The 24076-nt window shown below is 27.6% G+C and overlaps 1 protein-coding gene across 1 annotated transcript; it reads left to right on the forward strand.

The window, feature by feature from the left end:
• The first annotated feature begins 230 nt into the window (after window positions 1-230).
• On the forward strand, window positions 231-24027 carry LOC136973768 (F-box/WD repeat-containing protein 9-like). The gene is made up of 9 exons (XM_067268519.1): window positions 231-415; window positions 8476-8767; window positions 10753-10898; window positions 14988-15119; window positions 15496-15608; window positions 15681-15921; window positions 18114-18227; window positions 18299-18454; window positions 20772-24027. The coding sequence occupies exons 2-9, from the start codon at window positions 8515-8517 to the stop codon at window positions 20844-20846; spliced, it is 1230 nt and encodes a 409-aa protein (XP_067124620.1). The 5' UTR covers window positions 231-415; window positions 8476-8514; the 3' UTR covers window positions 20847-24027.
• The last annotated feature ends 49 nt before the right edge of the window (window positions 24028-24076 follow it).

Consider the following 24076-nt stretch of genomic DNA (forward strand, 5'->3'; position numbering starts at 1 on the left):
TATGTTATATAATAAAATTTTGAAATACATTTTAATTTCAAAAATACTGTATCAAATTTTTAAATTCTTAAAATAATTATAAGAATTTTTCTCGATTTTTAAAACTTATTTAATTTAATATTTTTATATTAATTTATATATAAAAGATATATATAAATATAATATATCTCCTAGGGGACAAGATGAAACAAGACATCATTTGTCAAATGTATCTTGTATCGTAGTGCCACGTAGTGGTTATTTAACGAATTATTATAGAGAGAGAGACATAAGATGCTCTTGTTTGTAAACAAATTCTGGACACAGAAAAACCTCTAAAATTTCAATTTTTACCGACGAAGAATTAAAAATGCATAGGTGAAACGCCCGTCTACGCTTGAAATTATATTAATCAAGTCGATAATCTGTGATTTATGTAAGTTTAAATAAAATTCCGAATATATTTTATTAAAATATTTATTACTTTAAAAAACATACAACTCGGGTTATAATAAATATAAAATATGTTTTACGCCGCGTAGATTAAACTGCATTAATTAATAAACAACTTTAGTAAGTCACGTGCAATTTCAAATGAAATTGATTAATTTTGTACTAATGCATGTGTTTTATTATATTAGCATTTAAACTTGTGAATTTAAATGGTTAAATAAATGTAAATTATTTGATTTTTTAAAGTTCTCCCGGTTAAATTATATACATTTGTAGAAGTAGAATACATTCCATATATGGCCTGGGTATAGAATTTGTAATTGCTATATATGGTTAACAAATGATTCATGAATTTGCATACATTAAAGAAGTTAACTTTTTATGTTTCTTTATTTAGATTTTTGTGTTTAGATTTATGTATTGAGTTATTTTTTTCAAATTTAAAAGCTTTAAATTTAAGATTAAATCTGATTCTAAGTGAATACATATTCTTTATACATTTCTACAACAACAGATTCTTTATCTGTTGTTGTAGTGAATTGTGAATGCATTGTGTTAAGTTATGCGAGCCGAGAATAATCGAATTATGACGAAGAATGTTTCTTAAAGTAAAATATTAGCCGAATTAATTGACGTATCTTTAATTGCGAGTGAAATTTAAATAGCGCTAAATAACTGGGCCATCTTCCGTGCGCACGATCGAAAGTGGAATGTCCTAATATTTTATCCATTTGAATAAAACTATCCGTTCGCCGAAATAAGAAATTTATCTGCGGGAGTAAACCATAAGGATTATTGTTGAATGCTTGGAGAAGCTGTTGTCGGTTTAGTTTTTTTCACCATAAAATCAAGATAGGTGATAGATATCTTGATTTTTGCCATCTCCATTTCTATTGTCTAAGAAATTTATAAGGTATTAATTCAGAGTAAAATCTTTTATCATCAAAATTGTTAAATTAACAGTTCAGTTTATTTAAATACCGTACAGAAGAAAATTTATAAAATACATAATTATATTATTTAGTGGATAAAAATATGACACCTAACATTAAAACTATTCATTAAATAAAGTAAAAGATTGTCTTTTTGATGTTAAATAACTTTGTGAGTTTATTTTATCTCATAATTAAAGATCTTTATCTTAACAATTTTAACTTGTCAAAAGTTCTTGTAATCTTCGGATAAGATCTGAAAAAGGACAATATCAAAATTTATCCTTAACAGTTTTTTTACTTTATTTTAAAAATTTTTTATTCAGATTCATATTGTAATGATGGTTATGAGTCTGATACTGGAAAAACATATTGTAAAATGATTTATTACTAAATTAAAATATAACAATATAAATTATCATCATTATCTGGACTGCTGAGAAGGGAGGAGAGCCAGGGATTTTTCCAGTCCCAGAGAAAACTTAGGGGGTTCATTGTGTTTTCTATCCATATAATGAATGTTATTTTTTACTAATAAAAATTAAAATATTTAAAGTTGCTTTTTATTAATAAACAAGTATTCTAAATATTTTATTTGTTCAACAATAAATGGAAGGGAGCCTCACTAAAGAAGAAAATGGGCTTGCTTTATCACTAGTCCCCCCCATACAAGCTTTTAACAGCACAAAAGAACAAATTGCAATTATTTGAAATTATTTTTTAAATTTTATTGTTATATTTTATCTTTTCTTAAAAATGAATCATTTTTTATTAATTGTTAAAAATATAAAATTAAGGAGTTGTTTTCAAAAGATGAATGACATTTAATATTTAGATTTTGGTGATGTACATTGTTGTCTTACAAGTTAGATAAACAAAAATTATATAATTAAATTGTTTAAATTATAATATATATGTTATAATTTAAAGTGTTTGTTTATTTTGTGCAAGGTGTAAACCTCTGTAAGAGTTATAAAACAAGCAAATACAATAACTTTTATGAATTCACAAAATCAACAAAATAATCAAAATAACAAAAGCACACAAGAAAATTTAATGATTATATTGGCATCAGCCAATCTGAGATGAACTGGAATTTATAATCATGTAAAATTAGAAAATTAATAACATATATATATACAAGGGTTGGAAAGAAGGTAGTGGCAGCCTGTCACCATACTCCATAGGAATGAGTGAGGAATGAGGACAAGGCATAGCTGTTCAATACACCCAGTGGTGCTTGTAGATCAGCAAGAATGAAGCATTACTTAGGAATGTTAAAATGGAATGTCCTAAAGTGGTGTTTTTGAAGTATGATCATTATGTTGAATGAAATGGTGCAATTTTACAAGCCAAAGCTGCAACACCAGTCCAATAAATGGCATCATCTCCACCTTAAAAATCTGTGCCAAGAACCCAGGAATGTGAAAATGATGTCGATAGTAGCATAAGGGCCAGACAGTGAATGCTGCAGATACTATTGTAGATACCTGAAACATTATCTTTCTCTCATGGTACAGAAGAAACAACAGATTTTTAAACACTTACTCCCATTTTCTTGCATGACAATGCTCACTATCATGCTGCTGCTGCTCCTTTGAGGGAGTTGTTAGAACAAGGGAGGTGGGAGGAACTCAAACATTCTCCATAGTCACCTGATATAAGCTCCTGCAACTTCAATCTCTTCTCCAAGCTAAAGGAAGTAATAAGAGGAAAGAATTTCCACACGAGATGCCATTTTTTGAGCAATAGAGCACTCATTCAGGGACATAAACAAACACAACAGTGCACTGTTTTTTACATGTGGCAGAAGGGGATAAATATGGCAGGGGATTATATTGAAGGGATGTAATGCTATTCTGTTTCTACAATAAATGGTTTGTTATATATAAATATGTTGCCACTATTTTCTTTCCAGCCCTTGTATATAAAAGTTAGATTTGAAAAAAGACATTCAATAGTTTGTCACAGCTGGTCAGCCTCAAGTGCAATTATAATACAATGTCCTCTGAAACAAAATATCTGGATATAACTTATAAAACCAGTTGATAAATTAATGTAAACTGAGTGCATTGTGAATGTAATGAAATTTGATATATATAATATGATAATAAAACAACCAATGTCTCCTTAAAATCAATAATAGTAATTAATTTGTTTGTTCATTTTTGAATTTTGTCTATTTTCTGTTCAAAACAAATACTGTTTAAAATAATTTTTAGCTTATTTCTGTATTTTAATTTTTACAAAAATTTTAAAACTAAGAACTTTTAGGTTATCCTCCTGTATGTTACATTGCATATTGCTTTCCATTCTCACATAGCTGTCACACTCTTTGTTGATCAAGCAACATAGACGAGTTTGAATGAGGGACCAAATGAAATAACTAAATTTCACACAAATTAGAAATTTAATTAAAATTAATTTTTTTCAATAACATTCAAAAATATTTTTTGTTTATAAAGTCAGGATAACTGTTTAAGAAATCAAACCTACCATATTATTTAATATTACATGCCAATGTTCAAATTAGACTCTTGCCTTGGATATTTATGTTGATGGGACAATTTCTTGAGAATGGATTATTCATTCAATTTTTGGAATTTATCTATATCTAAAGTGATGTTTATATTCCACAGGTATGTGATATATTAGATTTTGAAATCTTTTGCAGAAAAGATTTTAAAATTAAGTTATATGTAGAATGTAAAAATCCAAATGTGGATATAAAAAATTGAATACAGACGATGATTGTATATACATACAAACAGATAAAAATGAAACAAATTTAACTTGGCATAAAACTACAAAAAGTACACTCTTGAACATCAAGGAAAACTAGATTGGTATATTGCTGAATTTGTATGGAAATCATTTCAGATGGAAACTAAGTTTAATGAACTACTGAAAATAATTAAATAAAAAGTAGCCATTCTATTAAACCACTACTTAGAGAAGTAATATAAGTTGAATTTATTATATTTTAGCATCAAGAAGTACTGAGAATTAAAAGAATCTATGCATGTTACAGTAATACTAAATATAAATGTTTGTCATACTTTATTTACTATAACATTAAAATTAATTGATTGATTGTTTGATCAATATTAAAAAGAAACTAGCTTCTGAAATTAACAGATTTAAATTTCTATTTCTTGATTGAGCACCGTTTCAATTGCGATATGATGCAATCTGTGGGAGACAACCCACAAGTATCCATTCTTTGAATTTTGAAACTATGCTCAAAAGCCTATATTGTTAATATGATCTTTAAACTGCATTTCAAAGACTTTAAGCTGAAATATTTGAAAATTATTTCTTGAAAGTGCTTAATAGAAAGTATTTATGACACCTATAACAAAGCTTTATCACTTAAAACTTGCAAATCCAAACCTTTATTTTGTTTTCACACTTTTGAAGAAGTCTTTCTAGAGTTATTCTAATCCAAGAGGACAAATAACCATAAAATTAAATGTAATAAAAGAGAGAATAAACCTCATCTATAAGTGTCAAGAATTGATTGTAATATTGAATAATATTACAATCAATATACAGAAAGACAGTCTTCACCCGTGATTACCGGTACAAATAAATTCCAATACAGTCTCTCCAACCTTAAAATTCCCGGTACATAAGACGACAGTTAACACATAAACTAACGTTTTCGATCCTCCACCGAGGTCTTCGTCAGGTTCGTTGATCATGGAATGCGAAAAGAATCGAACGCTTTCGAAATTCAAAAAAATCGAATATCCCCGCGTGCAGTAATGACGAATGCTACATCGTAAATTTAATAGACAGGAGATATTCGATTTTTTTGAATTTCGAAAGCGTTCGATTCTTTTCGCATTCCATGATCAACGAACCTGACGAAGACCTCGGTGGAGGATCGAAAACGTTAGTTTATGTGTTAACTGTCGTCTTATGTACCGGGAATTTTAAGGTTGGAGAGACTGTATTGGAATCAATATACAAACATCATCTATATTCAATTAATAAACAAATTATGAAATAATTTGTTTATTAATTAATACATTCTATTGCATAAAATCAAACAAATAAGAATTAATTCAATTTAAATTAATCAACAACATCAATTTAAATTATATGCTTAAATTATTATATTTTTCATTAATAATAATGTTCTCTACATTATTTATTTACAATATGATAAAAGTGTTGTTATTAATTTTTAGCAAAAAATTTGTTTAGTTTATATTAAATACAAATGATTTGAATCATAATTTCTATATTTCTTAGAAGTGTTGAACACAAGATCGTGTTAATAACAATCACATGGCTTTTTTCACCTTTATTTAGTTGATCAACTAAATAAAGGTGGAAAAAGCCATGTGATTGTTATTAACACGATCTTGTGTTCAACACTTCTAAGACAATACAACACAGTTTCACAACAAATCAATTCTATATTTCTCACAATTGCAATATAAGCAATGTTTATCTCTATAGTTATTCCATTTTAAAAGATACTAAATTTGAAAATTAGGTGTTCTGTAAGAAAAACAGAACATTAAAGTATCAAAGCATTAAGAGAGAATACAATTTTAATATTTTTGAAACATCTGTCACTTCATATTAGATATACATATATTTATTACATCAAAGAAAGATTAATTAATATTGTCAGTATGTTTCGAAATTAATAATAATACATTTTTTTAAAAATTTGAAGTTTTAAAAATTCTATGTATGATAATATACATACCCTATATACTAAAATTACCAAATAACCTGCCAGATTTTTCTGACAAAAATCAGACTATATTCATACTATTATGAATAAATTCCAATAAAAAATTAAGCAGATCATTTGGTAATTTTTTAAAATATTCTTAAAATTTCTATAACAAGCTGATTATTTAATATTTTGTTTGAAATTCATTATGGAATTGTTTCAGAGAACAGATAAGATGGTAAGAAAATCAATATTATTTACGTTATTTACATTTAAAAATTATAAATAAATAAATGGGTGAAATTGTCAATAAGTAAATAATCAAACTATAAATTTTAATATGTAAATTATATGTCCATTGAAAGAAAACCAGTTCCGAATAAAAAATATTATTTCGACTGCAGGAATCTAAACTTGAATTCCGACTCCACTCGTGGCAAAGAATACATTTTATAAATGAATTGTGGTATATTAGCTGATTAAAAGATTTAGCTTATTGAAAAGAACGTGAACTTGAATATACTTGTCTCAAACATTTTTTTTTTCTATTGAGATCTTGATTTCTTTCTATGAAGAAGCATTTTATGTCAGGATTTTTATTTTATATATTATTTGTTTATTAATGTTTCTATAGTAAATTTTATTAAATATTATAAAAATGGATGAATGGCTGAGCAATTTAGGTGGCAGCCTACTGCTCTGGGGACCCAGGATCAAATCCAGATGGATCAAAAAACCTCAAGAGTTTTTTGGTGGTGGTTTGTCCAGATATGATGGGCCCCATCTTTCACTACCTGTCCATCCCATAGTGTGTTTGAATTCCTTTAGATGATTAAGCAAAAAAAAAGAACAAATGTAAACAGATGTAAAAAAATCTGTTTGTATTTGTTTGATTTGTTAATTTTAGTTTATTTCTGGTTTATATTTTATCAATATATTTTCCTAATTCAAACTTAAAAAAAACTGAAAATTAGAGCATATAGGTAATAGAATTTACAGAATATCTTTATTATCTATCAATCAAATTAAGTGGAAATAAGGAAATGTCTCAATAAACAAAAATGTTACCTTGACATGAAATGTAAATCAAAGAAGAAAATTAGTGGTATCAAGTATTGTATTACATCTTACAATTGAATTAGAACTACTACTGCTGTGTTTATTATTTAGCTAAAAGAATTTAGTTTTAAATATTAGTTTATATATTAAGATATCAAGTGAAATTATTAATGCCCTAAAACCATGGCTACAGGTGCTGCAAAAGTGAAAGTTGTAAAGAAATGGTCACTTTTTTGTGGACAAGCTGCTCTCGTTTATGGATTATGACATGTAGCCATGGTATTAGATATGACTTCAGAATAAAAACTAATAGAAAAGGAATAGCATCACGAATGACACTATTTATGTAAATATCATTGTGCTATTACTAGAGTTAATTGTATGCCATTTTGTTGGTCACTTTTGTCAATTTTCATGAATGCTTTAAAATTACTATTACCAATATTATTACTGGTATATTTTACTGCATTTTTGAGGCAGAGTATTAGTAAAAGCCTCTTCTAAGTGGCTTATAGAACTGAGTTCATTTTCAAAATTTAATTTATAGACTTTGATTAAAATTTGTCATTTCACATAATATGAGATGAGAAAATAAAAATGTAATAAAATCTGTAGTTTATGATTTTGTTTTTGAGATACAGTGGGGTCAAAGTGACAATTTCAAAGGTTGCTAGCTCAAGTATGCACAATGTTTTTTTTTTTATTTATTTATTCTTTTTTATGCCAGTGGCAATGTCATTGTCAGCATAGCAGCAAGTGATCATCATGGATGGTTTCTGAAATAATATTATTGATTTCTAGCACTTTGACTCAATTCTTAATTTGTGTTCTGAGAGAAAATGAACTATGTCTAGTTCTTTCATACTGAAGTTTCAGTTTTACTATTAATCAGGTTTTTAATGTATTAGTCATCCTTTTGCATATGCTGTGCATGATGAATTTCACAGATATAGTTTTGTACAGGCCACAGCCTACAGCTAAGGTTTTAGAGTATATTTTATTTTCATTTTTTTAAAAGCAATTTTTTTTCTGTTTTCTTTCATCACTTTGTTTCTATCATCAGATAAATGAAGGTATCATTTAAAAATTTAACATTATTCTACAATTAACCAATTAATTTTTCAATAGTATTTTTAATTTTAATTTGAATTATTTTTGTTTGATCTCTAGAGAATAATAACATGTACAGTTTTACTCTTTATAATTAAAATTAACTTACATCATAAATATATTAAAATATGTAAATAAAATACATTTCAAATATTGCTTTGTATTTACATAATTTAATTAAGTTTTATATATTATAAAAAACTTTTATAATTTCGTAGTAATTTAATAATAAACTTTATATTTCAGTTTGGTTGTGAGTTACTATAATTTCATACATATGCAGGAATGCTTTCATCTAGTGAACCTGGGAATATTAATTCAGAAATTCAAAAAGAAGAAATAGAAAATCATCACTGTTGGAATCTTGAGACAATTCCTACCGAACTGTTTCTTTTAATCTGTTCATTCCTCGATGCAAAATTTGTGATAAGAACATTGAGTCAAGTTAATAAAAGATTCTATGACATAATTAAGGAATATACGACATGGAAATTTAGAATAACCAAAAGGTGGCCCAAAAAGTATCCAATTGTTTCTGGTAAAGTTTTGTTTCTTTTTACTTGATTAATACTCTTACATTATTTTATTATGCAATATAGATCCAATTCTTTTTTTACACTGTAGATACATTCACAAAAAAATCTATGTAAAAAAGGATAATGTTCATGTGAAAAAAATAGAAGATTAGTTCCCGACATTAAAAATCAGTAAAAATAATAAGCTAATAGGGTGTGTTTAAAGAAACTATTTCAATTTTAGGTAATAAATCGGAGGAGAAATAATTGTAACTATAACTTACTTATCAGAAAAATTTAATAAATTTATGTTATTGCACATATTTTATTTTTTCTGTACTGAGAGAAATTGAAAGAAACGCAGTCTTATAAACAAATGATCAAACCTTTAATTAAATTTTTTTGACTGCTTCAATTGTGGGATAATAAAATTATTGTTATCATACATATTCAAATAAGTCATAAAATATAGCCAAATCTTAAAATTTACTTGAACATATGTAGCAGCCTTAAACGCAAGGTTAATGTTACCTATGGTTCCAAAATGGCGGCTCGTCTCTGATTCCAGCAAATAGAAGAAAGGAAACAGTGGAGACGCACATTCTAACCTAACCTAACCTATTCTAATAATTTTGTTTGTAATAATTATGGTAATTTATTAGAATAGGTTAGGTTAGGTTAGGTTAGGTTAGAATGTGCGTCCCCACTGTTTCCTTTCTTCTATTTGCTGGAATCAGAGACGAGCCGCCATTTTGGAACCATAGGTAACATTAACCAAATGCAAATTCTGAGAATTTTTTTTAAAAAAAGAGCAACAGAGCTAGAGAGAAGAGAAAGTATGAATATTTTTTCTTGTAATTAAAATCAAATGGAGATTTTTAAAAAGGCAAATTTATTAAAATGTGTTAGATTAAAGCAATTATGTAAAAAGTGAATTGGATATATTTAAAATTTATTTGTTTTTGATATTGTATATTTTGTTTAAAAAGGAAAAAATATAATAATAATATTGATATGATATTTCATTAGTAGTATTTTGTATTTGTATTTTCACCAAAGTTTTCTCAGAAGCTGTTTTAGAAGGATGGTTAGTTGAGTATGTTACTTATTTATATATCAACATCTGGCATTAGCGCTGCCTTGATGGTAATTTCTCTGCTCCGAATTTTGCTGTTCCTGCTTCCAGAACAGTTAGTAATAGAACCATTACTTTTAGTGCTGACACTCTTGTATGAACTATTTATGAACATTTATTATGGGACTTTACTGTATTTAACTTATTATTTTTATTTACTTTTCCTCTAAACATTTTTGACTGTTCATTTTGCTGCTTTTGAGGCAGTTGTCTCATCATCATACCCATTGAACTAGTCCTGTCTGTCAATGTCTTTCAGGAAAGACTGTCAAGCTTTATTTTTGTTACTCCATTTGTTATAGTGAGTGACTTGTTTAAAGACTTGCTAAAGCATTTCTTATGTGTAATAAAAGATTTAGCTACTACTCAGGATAATAAAATGATCACAATCATTTTATCATCGTGGGGCTTTTATAATTAAATTTTAAAGTAATAATGTACTAAATAGTAAATTCATAAAACAGTAGCAAAAAATAGATAATCAGTTGAAAATAGATTAATGAAACTATTTTGTACATGAGAAATATTTAGTTCATATTACAGAAATGAGAAAAATGATATAATTTTTCAGACATATATTTGATTATATCTTCCTCACAAAATAGTAATTTTCTTAGTTAATTTGCACGCTATATTTCATACTAAAGATATGTATTGTCAGTTTATTAATAGAATACATAGACGGTACTTTCTTTTTCCAACCTAAAGGAAAACAATGAAATAACGCATAATGGTAAAGATTTCTTTCCTTTCAGGTTGGAAAGATTTTTTTACTTCATTCCGATTTTTTAAAATTAAATTATAAATCTTATTAGCTGTAGGGACATAATTTGTCTATTATTATTTCTGAGTATTGAAATATTTATTATTTAGTTCCTGATGAATTATTTGACTGGAAGAAAGCATGTGTTCAACGTGAAGAGCAGTATAAGTTATGGTCACAATGGGAAACACGTATGAGTTATTTTTGTATTTCTCGTGCTCACTATGCAGCTGTTGATGTTGTTCATTTTCTTGAGGTTTGTATGTATAAATTATTAATTTATAATTACATTTTTGCTTTAAATTGAACAAATGTGAATGATGATAATATTTTAAAGTAGATTTTCAATTTAATTTGTTTTTATATAATGATATAAAAAATACATTTATTATATTTCTTGTTGAGAGTCATTATGTACAAAAAATTAATTCATGATGCTTTGAAACATGTTTGATTACTATTACTCCTCCTAATTATACTTCAGAAAGCATGAGATTTAAAATCCCTTCTTTCTTTTCAAGGAATTATCCTTGAAAAGAAAGAAGGGATTTTAAATTAAAACAAACATTTATCAACTGTATCAATATCATTTTAGATCAGTGATGGCGAACCTTTTTGAGAAGTGGGTCAAATTTTGTTCATTATTTTTTCTAGTACTAGCTCATGGGTCACTAAGTCAGTAGCGTCACTTGGAAAGGGGGAGGGGAGGATGGTTAAAAACATCTTTTTTTTTGGTTTTCACTTTTAAAATCCTCTAAAAAGTTTACATTTCCTTTTTGTTTTACAACTTTTACTTTTGCAAGTGAAGAGCAAAAAATGAAGGTCGACATAAATCAAAAAATTGATATCACTGGGGTGATACCATGAATTACCGCACCAGGTGACAGCATGCCCAGTCGGCAGTCGCCCCTGCACCAAGTATTTGAATGAACAAGGAATTAAGAAAATCACATATATATTATGAAATATTATTTATTAATAGATATGGTTACAGGTATGTGTATGTATAATAAAGTTGAAGTTTATTTATTGAGAAATCTGTTGTTGTTTATTTTCAGATAGTTTCACAATATTAGGTTCATATTCCATATTCATTAGTTTAATGCATTTTGCAGTCAATTCATTTCCAAGTTTATTTCTATTGGTAGATTTTACAAAATTTATTGAAGAAAGCAATTTTTTCACGAATATATGGACCCAAACATCGTTAAAAGAGTTTCTTCATTGAAATAAAATTATTTGGTAAAGAATCCCATACATTTAATATTTTCAATTTTTAGTGTGGGATCATTATTATCTGCACTACTTTCAGCATTTTTCCATCTACTTTGGAAATCAAGTTTTCAAATTTATTTTTCCACACTATGCTGCTTTGAAATTCACTAATTTCATTTCTAAATCATGGATACCTAGCCACATAAATTTGGTTAACTCCATTGTTTCAAATTCTGTTTTGTATGGATATAAAATAAAGTGAAATGTATTTTCCAAACTTTTAAATTGATTAAATCTCTCCTCAAAAGCTTGTTTTATTTCCTGTATAATCATTAAATATTTTTAATTGCATTTTCTTGAATGTCAAGCATATTTTCAAAAATTATTGTTTTGAAAATGTTTTTGTAATTGAGGAAAATATTTCATGATTTTCATTTCCAAATCCTTAGTAAAGATGTCAAGTTTCGTCATAAATATTTTAATATTTTCAAACATCATTAAAAAACTTCAAGGAAATGTACAAATTGTTTTATTCAGTTCATTAAAATGCTGAGTGATGTTGCATAAAACATTAAATCATTTAACCAATCTATATTTGAAAATTTGTCAAAACTATTGTCTTTTTCATTCAAAAAGAACTTAATTTCTTCTAATGAAATGACAAACCGACTAAGAACTTGACCACAACTGAGCCATCAAACATTGTTGTATGTCAAAATCCCTGAATACTGTCACTCAATTTTCTCTAATAATTGTGCTTTATAATCAAATCTTTTTATTTAAAATTTGCAAAATAGCACTATATTCTAAAAACACTTGTTTTACAAACTCTCCTTCTGAAAGAGGTTTCCCATGGCAAGCAATGCAATGGGCAACTTGAAAACTAGCAGCTGTAATGTTATTTTTTGAAATCAAAAAAATTTTTAAAACTGGTTTGTGAATTATTTATTCTCTTTTTTTCATTTGTAAAAAATATGTTCTCCTTTCTTCATCTGTTGAAAGTCCGAGACTAGAATGCAACTTTTTAAAATGTCTTGTTACATTGTATGTACTGTACGTGAAGTGACTTTTTCATTACAAGTTACACACAAAGTCGTTTTATTCTTTTCAATCACACCATATTTATCAGACCATTCTGTTTGATATGGTCTGGAACTTGTATTGTTTGTTTTTATTTTTTTAACCACTGACATAATATAGGGCTTCAACTAAAAATATTTATATTTAGAATACAATAATTTGAGAAGAAATTTCTCATTAACATACTTGATATACATACATATGTAGGTGAGAAACTTTAATAATAATAATGTTGAATTATTAAACACTTCTAGATGTGTACAATGAGGCTGCCATTTAGTTCAGCACTAGTACATACCCAAGCTGGTACATCTCCCCGTTCTACGATGCAATGAATATGTATGCGCATCAACTTTATGACTGACTGTCATGTGTCATACACAGGTGCAGTGATATGGTAGAAAATCTGCTAGCCAATGTCCACTTGGAAATATCTACTATATGGGCAGTTTTATGACAGTATGCCAAAAACGACCACTAGGAGCACCCCTAGCTATTATTTAAATTAACAATATAAATTCTTTTATATTTACTTTATATTTTTACAGTATAATTCAGTATATTATTATTTTTATTTGTAATAGGAATTTATTAATTTATGAAATTATTTATACCACGGAACGACACCATGCTCATACCCCAATGCCTGCATCAGGCCTTTAAAATGGGCAGTCTCTGTTGGCATATTGAGCGCCAGCAAAGCATAGCGGCAAAGCTAGGAATTGTCAGAGTCTGTGCGCTTGCCCCGATGCCTTCATCAGGCCTTTAGATTGGTTTTTTTTATAAATTCGACGTTAGATATATATACTTTATTTTCTTAATATTTTTGATTGTCTGTTCTTTCTTTTATGATATAAAAAATAAGTTTATAAAAATCAACACATGGGTCAGTGTCTGACCTGCGGGTCATAGGTTCACCACCACTGTTTTAGATCATATTGTTAATGATCTTTCATATCTTTACTGCTCCTAAGATCTCTTGACATTTTTCAAGACATTTTATTAGAATGTCATCTGGCATTTGATCTGATGGATTTATGAAGATTTTATTTTCCTGAATTTACTATACTTAATGACATGTTCGATGTTTTTTGATCTTTCATGATGAGTTTATTTCACAAAATACAGAATAAATTAGTGTAAATAAAATAATCCATGGTGGTATATAAAGCAAACTGGATTTATATTCTGTATAAAGTTTCTAGAATGGAAATAAAACCTTTGCATAACCTACACCACTAAATACTCTGCAGCTATCAATGTGACCATTGAAAACACGATACTAGTATGCAGTTTAGAAAGTATTAACGAACATACAAACGTTTTTGTTTTATTACATAAACCTGAGGCAGGTAGCTCAATCTGATGCTGCTGATTACAAGGAAGCTGTTATTGGTGTGATTTTCTTGAAATTTTTAATACCAAAGTGCTTTTAAGTCTATCTATCTGATCTTTAGAATTTGGAATGTGTTTTAGATTATTGAATAGTTTTGCTTCTTGAAACAGTTTATGGCGCTAAAGATAAGCTAGGAAAGCTTAAAATCATTTATTGTTTAATTGTTACTCATTCTCCTAATGGATTATTTAGGGATAAATATAAATTTTGCTGAAGGGAACTAATCAATCGCACAAGGAACATACCAATAATTGACTTTGCAAACTTTATTACACCAGGAAATGAATTTCAGGCCTTCTGCCCCTCTTCAGTTCTTTATTTCAGATCTACTTAATTAAACAATAAATTCTACATAATCCTTATACATAATACTAAATGCCTAATACATTTTCAAAAAATTTAAATACAGTAAATTACCTTTTTACTGTATTTTTCAATATATTAGTCACCACTAGATGAATAAACTTTGTATTGATAAACTAATAATAATATGAAAATTAGTGCTTATCACTAAAGAAAAGCATTTATGTTTTACAGACATAAAGATATCACTTCCATAAAGCATAATTTTCTTTTATATTTAAATGTTTTTATAATTTTTAATATTGAATTACTATAGATTTCCATCTCTTGGTTTATGATTTAATTTTTTAGGGAAGCCACCTTTTTGTATCTGGTTCAAGAGATCGAAGTTTAAAACTTTGGGATATTAGTAAATTCGACTCTACTCAAGCTTCTTCAGATTTCAGAAGTTGTCTTTCAGAAATTAGAATTGATGCTCATCAGGTATTTAATTTATTTCTTATAGACACTTCTATTTTTGAATGTGGAACATGTTTTTATTATTTAAAATTTATTAATTGGCTCATTGTACTCTGAATAAAGTATAAAAATATATATTAAATAGACTCGGATGTTAATATTCCTAATAACTACTTTTGAATTTGCTATTCAATTTGTAGGAACTTTCAGTGAACTTTCCAATTGAAAACTGTGGTCTGATAAGTCCTACAAATTTATAGCAAGTTCAAAAGTAGCTATTAAGAATATTAATTTTGAAATAGGACAAAAAGCAGATAAGTTAATTATAATATTATAGACTCAGATATATTATTCTTTTATACAATTAAATGTGTCTAATAATTTTAAATGTATATACTAGGGATGGATATGGTCACTAGCATCTGCTGGACACCAATTTTATAGTGGTGGTTGGGATGCAAATATAAAATGTTGGGATATGAAGGCAAATTTTAGCAATGTGAAAATTGTCAAGTAAGTTATATTTTATGCTTTAAAATTTTTCTTCTTAAAATTTATTAAAAATCTTTATATTTTTCTAAATAGTTGGAACTCTGCAATTTTGTGTTTAGATTACTTCGGTAATTTACTTACAGCAGGTACTTATGGTAAACAAGTATTATTGTTCGATCCCAGGACTAAATTAGACAGTGTAATGTATCATGCAAATCATAAAAGAGCAGTCTTATGTATTGCTATGGATGATAATTTTATAATCACTGGTAGTGAAGATCAATCATTAATAATTTTTGACAAGAGGAATAGGAAATTATTAAATGTTATAAAGGTAAACTGATAAAAATTATTTACCATTAATTTTTAATTAGATCTTTTAATTATTCATAGAAATGTTATTTTGTGAAATTTTATTATATAATACTTTACCTATACTTCTATACATACCTATAGTTTATACTTTACCTATATAATTGTTATTTTGGACTACTATAGATATTTCATTCCAGTAAATTGTCTCAAAAATTATTTTGTCTTTTAAAGTTGTAATGAATTGTTATAAATGTTTTAATGTATGAATTTCTTACATACAATCTCTATTATTTCTTGAATAAAGTACTGTATAATTAATATTATAATAAATATTGTGCAAAATGATGTCTTTAATAATAATAATTTAACATTTAGTTAAGTCACTATCCAGAATAAATTTATAAAATTGAAATTAAAATATTCTAAAAAAATATTGGAATGATTTAAAGCAGAGATCGGCAATGCAGTGCCCGCTGTGCATTTCAGATGTGCCCTTTAGAACCATAGTCACACAAGCACAAATATATATACTTGTAATTTTATTTTATTTAATTTTGTGTTATTTTATGTACAGTACATACATTTAATTTTAGAATTAGAAGTCATATTTCCATACAGTATTAAATTTTAATAAGTATAGATGCTAATAAAATGTGAGTTCTGTTGCTTCTTCAATAAACTGAATCATCAAGATTAAAAACAAAAAATAAATTGATAAATTGATTTTGAATCATAAATTCAGTGTTCTCTTCACAAAAAAGTGATCAGTGAGATCAGTTGGGTGATAAACCCAACTGACCTCACTGATCATCTTGGCTAATTAATGAATATGGTGAACTGACTAAGGATGAAAATTCTCAAACTATGAAGCACCATTCCTATTTGTGAAAAAAGGAATGTATAAACAGAAAGTCAACTTAGAAAATATTTTATCTTCTCTGTTTTTATATGAAAATATAAACTTGATAGCTGACAGAAAGTATGAATGGTTGCAATATATATAACTCACAAAGAAATGTAAACATACCACTGCATTAGAAAGTTTTTAAATATCCATTGATATTTAACTTTTGAAAAATGCACAAAAGGGAAGGAACTGAGAATGATATGTTGTTATGACACTGAATAATATACTATCAATCATACTACCATTTTAATTCTAATATTCTAAGGCACCAATACTAGATGTTATTCAAATTTATTTTTTACATAAAAGAGACATTCTGTATTTTTGGAAAACAAAATCAACACAAAAAGTTTTTGTATTTTGTTTGTATTTGCTGCAATTTTTATACAGTCCAGAACTAGACTTTGTTGTCAGTGCACACAGACATCAGTGATTTATTCATGTTAAATATAATAACAATGTTATTTTGTATTTATTAAATTAAGCATTAATAAGTAAAAAGTTAGTACAAAAAGTGACTCTAATTATTTTAAGAAAGACAGAACTTATAATCAAGTAGTGACTGGATTAATACAACAGCATAATCATGGATTATCAATAAAGTCATTGCAGAAGCTAACTCACATGGTGAATTAATTTCTGCAAAGTCTGTTTTAAGTGACCTTCCGTATAAGTGTGTTAGATGGTTTTTTGTATTGCATGTGTATTTTTCTTTGTAAAGAAAGAGGGAGTATTTACAAATAATGAAATTTTACTTTACCAGCTGTTGTAGAATATAACATATGAAAAGTACAGTGATTGGTCAAATTTTGATGTCCTGATTTTTGCATTTCTCAATGTTTTGACTCAAGGAGTCCAAAAATGTAAAAATACTCTTACAGAATTTTGTCTATTAGCATTTATTTTACATTATATCTCAGAACTGGATGAACCAAAAATTTTGAAAATGGACAGGAGTATTTCTGTATATAGGACATTGATGTATTAAATTTTGATAGTTAAAAGTTAAGAGGGTGGTAAAATGTAATATAAGCATCAACCATTTTTTTATTTGTTCATCATCACTTACATTGTATATTTTAAATTTATATAATTTAAAATTTCAACATATAATGGCTTGATTTCATTTTGTATATTTGATTGATGATGCAAACTTATAAATTAAATGTATGGAAAATTCTTTTTAATATAAGATAAATACATTTCTGTTTGTATTATTTAGCATGCAATTTTAAGAATTTGGTATAACATAATCATATATTATTTTTAAATAATAAAATTAATAATTCAAAAATAATTTTTAGTTTCAAGGCTATCCTATGTCTCTCTCTTATGGTTATGATCATTTATGGGTTGGAGATAAACAAGGTGTAATTCATCTAATTGATCCTACAAATGAAAAATTTAACTTAGTAGAAGTAAGTGAAATATTATTTTTTCTGTCAAATTATAATTAGCAAATTTGTAAAATTTTGTTTATTTGTTTCAGACATATAAAATTGGACATGTTGGTAAAATAACTGGAATTTCTCATTCATTAGGAAGTGTAATTACATGCTCAACAGATAAGACTATAAGTATTTTAGAACCTAATGCTGATCCAGAAGTTATAACAAAATTATCACTTGCAGGAGAAATTGCAGGAGTTAGTATTAAAAAAATAACTCATAGCATGTTTAATAATCAATGATTATAACGTAAATTTTAATGTTACTTTTATATTTTTTTAAAAATAGAACACCACAGTACTTTTTTACATAGCCAAATGTTTTATTATACATAAAAATGTTTTCAGCCTCTGGCCACTTCACTTACAGAAAATTTTTGAAATGGAACATTGCAGGCTTAAAAATAGCCAAAAGACATTTTTCCTTATCAGAGCTAAACAATCGCTGTAATAAATTGGGCTATTTTTCCACTATTGTTAAATTAAGGAAGTCATCCCCAGTCAGTGCCATGAGTAGCCATGGAAGGTTATATCTAGAATGATTAAATATGTCTGAAAGCAAAGAATCACACAGAGGTGTGGGTAGTGTATTTGGTGATGCATCTGTACAGTAAGTAGTGGTTGCAGGTTCAAGTTCCACTCCTTGCTGATTCCTTCCTTCCACAATATTGTAAATTATTTAATAAATATTAATTTAATTATAATTATTAAATTTAATAAAAAAATGGTGCCTAATGCCTACCTCTAGTACCAAATTACAGTAGAGCATCGATTATCCAACTTAATTGGGGACTGGGGTTGGTTGGATAATTGAAAAGTCGGATAACCGGAAAGTATGAAAAAATTCATTATTAGTATAGTGTATTAGGCCTGGTTTAAATACTAGCCTCCCTTTCATGGTTGAGCCAGTGCTGCCAGTTAAAACATGCAAAAATTTAACAAAAATAATATTATAGTAGCCAAGACATAACCAAATATTGTAGCGCCACATCGCTAGCGGACATTTGAATTTGCCAACTAGAACACGGTCGGTTAACCGATAAGTCGGTTAATTGGGAGTCGGATAATCGATGCTCTACTGTACTTAGAATTTAATTATTAATAGTAGTGGAAAAATAGCCTGATTTATTATGGTGATTGTTTGGTTTTGATTAATAACATCAGGTTTTGAGATGTTTATGTATGTTTTTGTTCATAATAAAACATTTGGCTACCCGAAAAAGCAGTGTAAATTTTTATTTTCACAATAGAGAGGTTTCAAGGTCGCATGTCACGTGATAAAACACACGTTTGCTCCGCCCATTCGCCATTTTTGTGGTAGTTTTCGCTCGCTTAGCTTGCACGTAGTCTGTTATTCGACGTCTTTTTTTAGTTTAAACGTACAAAAATACTGCAGTTCTATTATCATGGATTAAGTTAAAAAAGATTCTTTTCTTGCAAGCTATTCTAGCAGTCTAACAGGACGAGATGCAGCTCTGTACGAAGAGAAAATTTCGTTATGTCAAGGCGATCCATACGAAGCCAGTTTATCAGACTTCGTCGTATATCAAGAGTTGTGGCCGAAAGTAGAATTTGGTGACATTATAAACTATTTGGTTTTTACAACAAATTTCTACACCCTGTCACAAATGAAAGCTTATAAATCTTTAGAGGCCCATAACTATTTAACAAGTGGCTGGGTTTCTCCTGATATAAAAGTAAAAGTAATTAATAACAGCGAAGTAATATTGCTTGGAAAGATATGTTTTCTTTTGTTTGTTTAAACTCGTGTTTTTACGTATTTCTTAAGTAAGAATTTTTGTCTGAAAGTAAAAGTCTAATTAAAAACAGCCGTGGAAATTTTTTAATTCAAATTGTTCAGTACCTTTATTTTCTAGTTGAAACTAGCATATAATAAGTCTACTTGCTTTTTGTTTTAACGTGGAATGTTTATAAGTTTGCACTAGCTAAAGCCCGAAATTACGTTAGTTATTCGTTTATAAATGCAGTATACCTAACTAAATTAATATAAGCAAATCAGTAAACTCTTTTAGGTTTTAAAATATAACTTAGTGTTTATTAACGTAAATATTGAAATGAAATGTTTCTGACAAACTCTTGTATTGATATTCACTTTATTCGTAACGAAATTTTTCCGGTTAATTCTCGAGAGCCATGCAGTTTGCCTTCGTCGTGAAAGCTCCTCAGTTTGAGATCCTTGATGACAAATAATGCCGGGAATTTTAAAAAATGATGTTCCTTTGTTCTTGAGTGAACTAGCATTACACCCAATTACACAACAAATCACCATAGTGATATTCGCGACGAAAAAAAACAACACAAGAACTCCAGTTAAAACGCACGTGAACACACACAAAACTTGTTTACGTGAACACACGTAAACAAGTCACAAACAGTCACAAAGATGGCGCTGGACAATTGCGCATGCTCATGACGTCACTCGTGATGTCGACATGAAACCTCTCTATAGGGTACCAAGAATTGAGCAATTTAAAAATGTGTTTTTTATTTACAGATTGCAAATGTTGGACAAATGCTGGTCAGTGCTAACAGTGATTGTTCTATTGGGGTTTGGTTATCAAAGATCTGATATTAGTGTATTTATAAATGTTAACGTTGTAATATATCTAAATCGCTATATCATATTTTTTCTAAATATGATATAAACTTAATCAAGGCAGCTAGTATTTATAATAATTACTGAATTAAAATTAATCCTTTAGTTACGAGATTGTAAGATTTTTGAATTATTATTTATTTATATAGTTTTCGTGCTTTTGTTGAAATTAAAGTTTTAATTTGCTATTTTATTCTCCTGTTATACAGAAGCCCATGTTATTGTCAAGCTCTCATATTAAAACATAATGTGACAGCTTGGCATAAAAAGTATAGAAACTGACAGGATGTCCAAGCCCAGCACATAAGAAATTACTATGAATGTAAATAATGACTTAATGAATACACGAAACATATTACGAAAATTATAAAATAATGTGCCTGCAAAATATTTTCATATGATGTTCCTGCATATTACATATTTGACATCTGTCAATTGTACGAAATGTATGTCAGTGTAGGACTAAGCTAACAGTTTTTGTTTTACTAACATTGATATTTTTTATAAAAAATTAATATTCTTATTTCATAAAAAAAGTGAAAACTATGCTAATCAAAATTACACATTTCATTGGTATAATCCCAATTACTGTTAATTTACAGGAATGATTTTTATTCTTAATCAAACTAAAATCTTGACAAATAAATGATGTTATACATTATAAAACTACTTTATAATTGGCAGAATGTGGTCTATCTATTAACATTAAAATTTTATCTAAAAATATGATTAACACCCATTATACTTCCTAAAATGATTAATTATCAAGATTGAAGATTTTGCAAGTCTTCTTTAATAAAGAGAAATTTTGAAAATTATCTTTCAGATTTAATTAGCCTAATAACTGGGTTAATAAAAAATATATTTGCAGCAATTTCCAATAAAGTTGTATATAATTTTAGTTTTAAGTGCATATTGTTATTATTATTACTGTTTTATCAAGCACAGTTTTTTTAACACCTGAAATTTTAAGTTAAATAACTGTAAAACCATTTAGGTAGATTTTAAATATGTTTAAATGTGCAATTTTTAATTGAAAATTTTGTTGTTTAATTTGTTGTATTTTAAATTATTGAGTTCTGCTGTAAGCTAAATAAACTATGCATTAAAAGTTAATAAATGTTAAGGATATGGTATGTAAAACTTAAAAATTTACTTAATTATAATATTTTTTTTGTTTTAATTTAAAAATTAATTAATTAACAATTAATAAATACAAGGTTTGGCAATTTAAATGTTAGGACTAAGTGATTTTAAAGAAAAATGATTATATTAAAATGAAAAAACTTTTAATATTATTCAAAGGGTTCTCTCAAGAAGCTATAGACTTTTTGTACTCAACCATAGAACTGTTTAGAACATTTTTAACCTTATCTTAATTTTCTTCCAATGTAGGGAATGAGAAATAGTCTGCAGGAAATAAACACAACTTAGTTTTCCATCTCCACCATAAATTTCTTACATATTAGTCATCTTTGCAGAGTAAAGCTGCACATTGTAGTATAGCTAGAATCAATTATTTTTCCCAAAACTGAGGCCTTATTCGATGGATTATTTTTAAACAAAACAATTCAAAACTTGCACATAATATTTCTTATTCATTGTCTGAGCTGACAGAATAATATCCTGCATATAATTCTTTCTCCTTAAAGGATATTATCAATATAATCTTGGATTTGGTTTTTAAAATAAAAATATTTTTTGCATCTCAGAGAGTGTCGACAACCATTTTATGTAAAAATTGCATCGATTTGAAGAAAAAGATGACCAGAGATCTTGCAAATGTGAATAAGGCATGCTCCTATTAAACTAAGCAGTTTTCAATGACATGTCCTGTAAAACTTATTTATAAGTCAATTGAAATATCTTAACTTTGATTTTCTTGAAAATATTTCAGAAATGTTCTTTCTCCTTTTGCTCAATAATTGTTCATACCAGGGCTTATCCACACAAATAATAATGCCAAAATCTGCTATGATCATATCACAACATCTCATTTGTAATTTTTTTTCCATTAACTGAAGAATAATTTGATGCATAGATGCAATGAATTCATAAATGCTCTTAGCAGAGTCATTATGCAGATTGGTCACTGCACTCTCGGCTTTCAGTGATTAGGAAATCTGATTGAGGGCACCACTGTTCCATTCTTTGTTGATCTCATGTGCATCTATTATTGCATATTTTTTCCATAGTAGAGTATTTGAATTGCTAGAAGGAAACTTGGAATTTTACTTAAGAAATTTTCCTGTAATTAATAAAAAATAAATTGAAAATGTTTAAATCATTTTAGACTACGGCTTGTTAAGGTTGAAAGTGTGCAAGTTATTTTAGTTTACATTACTGAAGTTTAGTAGTAACAATACCCTGCTTGCACAACTTAGTGCATCACTTTAGTTAGTGTTTGTACTATATAACAATGACCTGTTACATCTCTAATTGCAACTCAGGGTATATAAATTGTGCAAAACAAAAAACAGTTGTTTTAAGTAAAAGAAACCAAGTGATCAGGTGGGCAAAACTGTTGCTAAACAAGGTGATAAACCATTGACATTGTTGTGTTTTATTTGGGATGTTCATTTTGATAGACCTTTTCTATTAAAAACATACAAACATGTAATTAATTAAAAAAGTTGAAATAGAAAGAGGAAAGGGAGAATTTATTGAAGATGCAATTCCTACAATTTTTCATAATTTTACTAAATACTAAAAAATCTTCCACTCAGCAAATGCTTAAACTACTAGAGTTTATTGAGTCTTGCATTACTGAAATTCTAATTCTCATGATGTCACACACATTTTTAAATTATTAATGCTGCATTGTCTGATGACAAGCTTCATTTGCTTGAGGTGAGCTGCAGTCTCAAAGACAATAAAGTGCTTCTTACTGCTAAAACTATTCATTTTTTGTATAAGTTAGTTAATTTTTTTACAAGACACATCAATTCAAAAATAATCTGAAAGTAAAATAAAAATATTTTTTCACTTGCAATATAGTTTGCAGTTTATGTTACTTTTTTCTTAATTCCAACTTTAAGCATCTCAAAATAATTTCTTTGTGGGTAATTTAAATATGTCTCCCACAAGAACTTATGTTATTTGTCTTTCAAGTTAACAAAATTTACTACAGAATATGCAAAACATACCAAAATCATGAGCATTAAATCTAATAACATTTCTTACATTAAATACTGCATTTAAAC

This window comes from Centruroides vittatus, unplaced genomic scaffold (assembly GCF_030686945.1).
Source record: "Centruroides vittatus isolate TY-2023 unplaced genomic scaffold, ASM3068694v2 contig_329, whole genome shotgun sequence".
Taxonomy (NCBI): domain Eukaryota; kingdom Metazoa; phylum Arthropoda; class Arachnida; order Scorpiones; family Buthidae; genus Centruroides; species Centruroides vittatus.

Coding starts and splice junctions, on each gene's coding strand:
- LOC136973768 (XM_067268519.1), top strand. CDS start 8,515: ATGCTTTCATCTAGTGAACCTGGGAATATTAATTCAGAAATTCAAAAA. Junction 15,922..18,113: donor AATTATTAAATGTTATAAAG/GTAAACTGATAA, acceptor AATAATTTTTAG/TTTCAAGGCTATCCTATGTC. Junction 18,455..20,771: donor TTGCAGGAGAAATTGCAGGA/GTTAGTATTAAA, acceptor TTTTATTTACAG/ATTGCAAATGTTGGACAAAT.